This window comes from Eucalyptus grandis, chromosome 9 (assembly GCF_016545825.1).
Source record: "Eucalyptus grandis isolate ANBG69807.140 chromosome 9, ASM1654582v1, whole genome shotgun sequence".
Classification (NCBI taxonomy): domain Eukaryota; kingdom Viridiplantae; phylum Streptophyta; class Magnoliopsida; order Myrtales; family Myrtaceae; genus Eucalyptus; species Eucalyptus grandis.
The window spans coordinates 6,467,957-6,475,212 of NC_052620.1; the positions used below are offsets into that span (position 1 = coordinate 6,467,957).

At 39.7% G+C, this 7,256-nt stretch overlaps 1 protein-coding gene across 1 annotated transcript; it reads right to left on the reverse strand.

The window, feature by feature from the left end:
• Positions 1-3,159: 3,159 nt before the first annotated feature.
• Positions 3,160-6,940, reverse strand: LOC104418187 (probable WRKY transcription factor 13). Its single transcript, XM_010029452.3, has 3 exons — positions 6,358-6,940; positions 5,988-6,251; positions 3,160-3,704 (listed from the first exon to the last, which is right to left on the reverse strand). Exons 1-3 carry the CDS (start codon positions 6,723-6,725, stop codon positions 3,533-3,535), a joined length of 804 nt encoding a protein of 267 aa, XP_010027754.2. The 5' UTR covers positions 6,726-6,940; the 3' UTR covers positions 3,160-3,532.
• Positions 6,941-7,256: the final 316 nt, after the last annotated feature.

Below are 7,256 nucleotides of genomic sequence, written 5' to 3' on the forward strand. Positions count from 1 at the left end.
CAAATTGTTACCTCCTTCTGAATCTAAGTTTGCATGTCCAAACACTACTAATCCACAAGGTAATGACTACTTCTTGAGTTTAGGTTCTAAAAAAAGTCTAAAAGGGGGCAAATATTTCATCCTATGTAATAAAGAAAATTATTAAAAACTCCCGTTTTATGTTAGTTCACTTTATACGAGTCGTTAGATCCAATGAGATACATGTGGAATCCAAATGATCTAACGACTCACGTAGAGTGGCTAAACGAATAGTTTGGAGTAAAAAAAGAGGATACTGTCGGGCAACAAGCTAATAAGATCCGCATAGAGAGAGAGAGAGAGAGAGAGAGAGAGAGAGTAGGCTCTACCTGAGCACTGTTTAACTGGCGCAGTTGCATTCCTCTCCTAACTTATCCTTTGGCCAAAGTTTGTCTCTTAATTAAATTCGCCCCAAAGAAAAAAAAAAAGATACCCAGAGTTAATAATGTTAAAAGATAAGTTGATTGCACGTTCACAAGTGAGCCAAGGATATTGTACTTTTATGAGAGTCCAAGGTTGCTCATTAACCCTTCTCTAATCCCCCTATTAAATAGTAATTGAAATATGACACAAAAAAAAAGTAATTGAAAAAGGAGAACTTAATTATAATCACTTGCAAAATTTGAATTGCCTACTTCATCCGCTTTAAAGATAAGACTTAGAAATTAGAAAGAAAACCCGTTCTATCATTGATCACAACAATTATAGATAAGAAACATTAAAAGTAACGACGGACATGACACCGATCAAAACGAGATCGAAATCCAAATCCAGCAATTCAATCGCTCAAACAGACTTTAAATCTCCAACCCCAAATGGGCAAGGAAAAAAGGAAGAAGAAAGCATTCTAAAGAGAAGAATCTCTCATGCCATACGACACAAGGCAAGTAAAGATTCGCGGCCCTTGCTCACTCACCAAAAAAATAAAAAATAAAAAATCACAAGCTGTCCAGAAAATATTATAAGTGAGATTAGGAAGTATTAATTATAATTATTCACACCTAACTTAGTACTGGCCAAAGGATGTACGGAAGCATACGTAAGGACGTACCCCATGCATGGCACGATGCGCGCTACGTGGACTCCGATGGAGCCAAAGGAAAAGTGCCGGTTACGTGGCTGGCAAGGCCAGCAAAGCGCCAGCCTCGGATGCGCTCTCCCTGTTCCTGCCCTGTCTGGTCCAGACGTTAACACCTTGACAAAGCCCCCCTCTGCTGTCCGATTCAACCTAGACCATTTGTATAATATTTAGAAATGCACCATGTAGGTTGGCGCCTATGGAGCTGATGCTATCGCTTGTTCTTGAAATATCTTGCCCCATCTGCTTTGATCGTACTTGATTTGATTACGACCTTGTGTTCGGTATGTGGGCTTCTAGGGTTCACATAAGGGTGATGTACTAATGTGCACGAGTAGCTCGGATTCGAGGTCGTTGTTTGTCGTCGGAAAGTTGCGCGTCGACGAATTGATGTGGTTGTGAATGTATTTGATGCTTTTGTCATGGCTTTGTAGTTCGATCTTTCTTTAACTTGATGTTGTTTGTTTGAAAGTTGATCTTGTTGAAGATTTTGAATTGGTACCTCATGACGTGTTTATTCTGAATCAAATGTCATCTCATGAAGTTCCCGAACCAATACTCAAAACCAAATCTTCCCTCTTAGATCCCAAACTGTTAGCACAGGATGGATTTGGGTTTATTGTGTGGTTAAAATACTGTTGATATTTTTTTTTATGAGATTTAAATTTTTTTTGCAATAAATGTATCGTGGGGTACATAGTTTGGGCTTTTTTGACAAGAAGAAAAATAGTCTAGAGTAAATATGAGTGCTAATTTTAGATTATTTTTTATAGTAGTAATTCTTTATTCCAAATTGCTAATAATGAGTAGATTTGTGGTAAAAGTGCCATGAGAGTGCTAGTTCATGACTTAATATGAGACAAATTAGTTTGTGATTAATTCATCATGGGGTACCACGTTTTGGGATTTTTGTGAGTCAAAAATTAATTAATGTGAGATCAATTTTCCGTGGGATACCGGTTTTGGGTTTTTAATAATATTAACTCTTTATTCAAAAGCCCAATAAGGAATTGAATATATATATATATATATATATCTATTGACCTAAATAGGAAAAAATAAATGAAAACATAAAGGAAGAGGATAACCCGGTCAGTAAGAGTTAGCCCGGCTCACTATCAGGCCCACGAGACAAACCTAATGGGCCGGATCTCGTTCTTTGTGGGTCCTTATTTTTGCAGGGCAAACGTGATGGGCCCCCAAACTACCTCCGTCTCAAGTTTTCTAAATTGTGAGAGTACGTATCTGGACAAAACGGTATAATTATATCATGAAATTAGTCAATAAAATACTCACTACTTGATAAACATGAGTTGAAAAGTTGAAAAGTAAATTGAGTAATGAATTTGAATTTTTGTGACACCCGTGTTTTTGGCATTATTACAAGATAATGATATGACTAATGAAAAAGTATATTCTATCACCTCGTATCATGGTATGCCGAAATTGCCATTCCATCACCACTCGCCACCCTGGTTGAGCAGTGGCCTGTTGAGCTCCACTAATGTAGAGCTTGACTATATAGATGTCTCGAGTTTCGCCGGTGTCGGGCTCGATTCAAATCTGTCGACCTCCATTGGTGTCGAGCTTAGAGGGCTCGATTGTTATCGGCAACAATGTTATGCCGGTTGGAAAAGGCGGCGGTGCCAGTTGGAAAAGGCGGCGGCGCGGGTTGCGGTCGGCGATGGGAGCTCACAGCGAAGACAGAGAAAGACACAGGAATGGTTTAGAGTTTGGTTAAGTTTGATGATAGATTCATCGTTTTGGGTTTGTAGATCTTATCAAGAGACGCAAAGTGTAGACTTTCAAGACTCAGAATACAAATTGGTAATTGAAATAAAAAGCCGACATGGCTTTCAAAATTACTGCTACGATGATTATGAGAAAAGAGTACGGCTCCAAAGGAGGTGCTTTTTTGGAATAGCGCAACGTTAATCTTCCTTTCACCATGCATTATTCGCGGAATAAAGTGCTGGCGGACTTTTAACTTAGAGAGATTTTTGGGTACATCGAGGTTTTCTTTCATTGCGAAATCAAAGATCAGACCTAACACATGCCCAAGATTTGATGGTGGAACCAAGTAAAATTCAGGACAAAATAAGGAAAAGTTTACATACAAAATACAGATATTATCATCATCACCATATAAACTGAGGCCCAAAATGAATGACAGGCGACGACAGTTTTTTCTCCAACCAAACATCAGCAAAAATTCAAAGCGTGGATTCAACTTCAGAATCAAAGGAAAGTCACCGAAGTGATCTTTGACCACTAGTTGACTCGGAGTTTCACCGCAAAAAAAAAGGACCAGAAGAAAAAACAAGTAATCAAGAAAGAAAAGAAAAGAAAAGAAAAGAAAAGAAAGAAGCAGTTAATGCCGATTATTGCTCGACCCTGGTGAATATACGAATACCCTTATATACGTATGATCAGTATCTACCAGAAGAAGTCGTTCAGCTGCGAGGAGGCCTGTGAGTCCTCGACGTCCTGCGACGGTGAGTGCACGTGCCTGCCCTCGTACGTCGTTATCACCATCCTCGGGTCCTCAGCTAGCCGCTCCACCCGCTTCTTCACCCGGCAGTTGTCCTGCGTGCAGCGGTAGTAGCTTCTGCAACGAAGATGGCAACTTTGCTGTGAGCCGATCTAACAATAGTGTAGACACATTGGACTTGAAGAACAATGGCAATTTCTAAGATCAAGGGACACTTCAATTCGTGTGGGGGATCACGAATCATGATTCATGCATTGCGATCCATCATAAATGTTCATCGCCCGGCCCTTCATGGGTACATGGACCACACTCGATTTACTTCATCATCAGGCAAGATCATTTGCTACTAGAGACAGCTTCAATAATCATCAATTTTCTCACATTCACGCCCTTCTCTTACTAGGCAACAAAAAAGTAGATGAACCCAATAAACGCTATCATATACATCCTTTTGCTTTTGGCAATAGCAGACGAAAAACGACGGACATGAACACTCCATTTGACACAAAACTGGCACGTGCATCTCGATCTATCTCAACCATTGATGCGTACTTTATTTTCATACATCAACGATTGAGAATTGATTGAGAAACCGATGAGAGCATCAGAAGAAGAGACAGAATGTATGTTGACAAATGAGTGAGCGCAACTATAGCCTTAAGGCACACAGGAATGATATTTGGAAAAAAATTACATAGGAAGAAACACATGCGACAGAAGGCACTGTTTCATGAAGACTTGGGTGCGAAAAAAGAATTATAAAGCTAATATACGTACAACGTAGATCAAGTCCATCTCAATCGTTGATCATGTGAATCCACCACATAATTAATGGTTGAGACAATATTGATCTATATGACTATAAATCTTACAATAACTTTTCAACTCAAATCCCTAGACTCACCCGTGATAGGCTCTCTTTTGAAGAATAGCTAACTTTAGCTAAAGGTAATAAGACAGCATGATGCTATTGATGTTTACCAAAGAAAAAGCAATTCTTCTTCCAAATTTCAAACCAATGTACTTGAAGAACATAAATTAATACTAATCACACAAGTTTTGCATGGCTGCTGCACTCTCGAAAAAGTTTTGGCTCACATCTGACCCGACCCACTAGTATATCGAGGTTTTTGTAATTCGGAATATACCTACTTTGGTGAGATTGCATCCTGTTACAGAAAGGGCACACAAGTACACAATGGATTGAAGTAGCACACTGGCCTTGCTATTTGGGACATTTCATTCTATTCTACCATAGAATTCAACTCCACAAATCTTGATTTTCAAAATTTCACTAATTTTCCAAAACAGACTCATTTTCAAGGATAACTGGTAAAACCAAAGGACCTTTGACTTTGCAATTACCGAAAAATATCTATACACAGATATCACAGGTAATGTCCACTGATGAGAATATCCCAAGATTTCCCAAATGTAACTATTTTTTTTTTTCTTTTTTGGTGGCAATACATGTTAAGACAAGTGAAGAGAGAGTCGATATACTCGTGGACCAGAACATTCATTTAGTACAGCAGTGAAATCATTTCCGACATGTGAGACTACTGTTCCCGCTTTTGTCGGAAGTGAACCCTTTTTTGTTATGTAACTATATAAAGGCATTTTGGCCAAAGAAGAACAAGAAAATAGAAACTATAATGAAAGCATAACAATAATCTTCCTTTCTTGAATGAAGTAGCTGGTGTGTAAAACCAAGAAGTCCCCTAATAATCACATTCTCCTCAATGTCAAAAATAATGAGTGACAACTAAATCATGGCTGTTGACTGGTGAAAACATCAAAAGTGAGTTTAGAAATCCCTATAGGATAATCAACTTAGACCATGCTCGTCCTTTTGATCACCCCAAAAATATTATGATGTGAAAATCCTAGACGAGAACGCAGCATGTCCTTGATGTCGTTGGTATTCATTTCACTTTTTGATTGATGGTGCTTTCTTTGTTCAGCATGGATCGCGATAATGCATCAATTGTTTGCATGTCTTGCTAACTTTTAGGCATGATTTTCCTCTTTCCAAGCTCATAATTAGTTGGTTTTCACCGAGTTAAACCTGTTTCATGAGCGCCTAATTATCAACTCAGTTCATTCATTCCACATAATTGGAATAATCTCCTTTGCACCGCCATACACTGCAAATCCCATTAATCCAATGATGTTCAGACATAATCATGTTACCTCACAGAGAGAGAGAGAAAGAGGGAGAGAGAGATGGGGCACATGAAGTATAAAGCTAAAGAGCGGGTCTTTGTGAGATCAAGCGCAAAAAGGCTATCAATAAACTTATAAAAAGACCCAGAAAAAGAAAAGAAGAAATCTGCCGCTAATTTAATTTGTGGGTGTCTGAAGAAAATGATGATAATGAGGTTTAGAGACCACATTTACCTGGGATGTTGAGTGTTCTTGACCACCTTCTGACCGTACTTCCTCCATTTGTACCCATCGTCCAGGACATCCACATCGCTCATGGTCTTGAAGCAAAACCTCGGCTCCCTCACCTTCCTCCTCCCCTTTATCTTCTTCATCTTCAAGGCTGAAACCCCCATGCTCTGGTGGTGGTGGTGATCACGATAATGATCGCCATGATCTCCACCGCCGGATGAGGATCTCATGACCAAGCTGCTCTGGTCACTCAACTCACCCCATGCCCTAAAAGACATCAAAACGATAGAATTTCAAGAAAAGGGTATCATAAATAATGATCAGTTTTATCAGTAGATATCGATTCTGTTCTCCTTTTCTTTTCTGATTTTACCAGAGATTCGGGGTTGATCTTTGCAAAGACAGAAGCTGGGGGCCTCCCAAGAGTTCAGAAGGGGTCTGAAGATTCTCTCTTTGCTTGTGCGGAGCGGTGGACGAAAGTAGGGTTTCGGTGATGAGCGTGAGGTTGTTATTATTACTGTTCGAGGGAGGATCGGGAGAAACGAGGGAAGAAGGGAGAGTGAACAGGGACTTGAGGGTCTGGTTGAAGCAAAGCGACGACGAGCATGAAGCGAGGGAGCCCATGCTGGACGGGAAGATGGAGTAGAAACCCAGCTGCGAGGGCAGGTTCTGGTCTTCTAACATGGTTGGTGCTGCTGCCTGGCTGAGCATGCCCTGCGTGGACGTCGCAGTAGTTGACATCTCTCCCTCTCTCCCTCTCTCTCTCTTCTGTCTCTCGTGAACCGTGAAGGGAAGATCTGAGGGAGATTGAACTTTTTTGGTTGCTTTTCAAGGGATCTTGTTGAAGAGAGAAGAAGCAAAAGAGAACAAAGAAGCCTCTCGCTCTCTCTCTCTCTCTTTCTTTCCTTTTGGCTGTGCAGATTTTATTCGGGGTTAAAGAGAATTTGAAAGAAGGGTCCTTTCTCTTTCCTAGTGCAACGTCGATTTAGTAGGTCAGAGAAACCGGAGGAGGCTTCTGCAGCGCTTTGAGGGTTTGTTGGCACGGTCGTAAATAACTATTTTTACTGGATGTTTCTTAGGCAATGTGTCACGATAAAGAATGACTTCAAAAGTTTGAAATAAATGAAAAAAAATTACTAAGAAAATCATAAGCTTATTACATTTACACAAATTCCATTCTAAATAATTTTGATAATTTTATACCATATTAGACGACTGACTTTCATCGATTTGTAACCAAAAGTAAGACAAATAATCAAAAGCTCATAACTG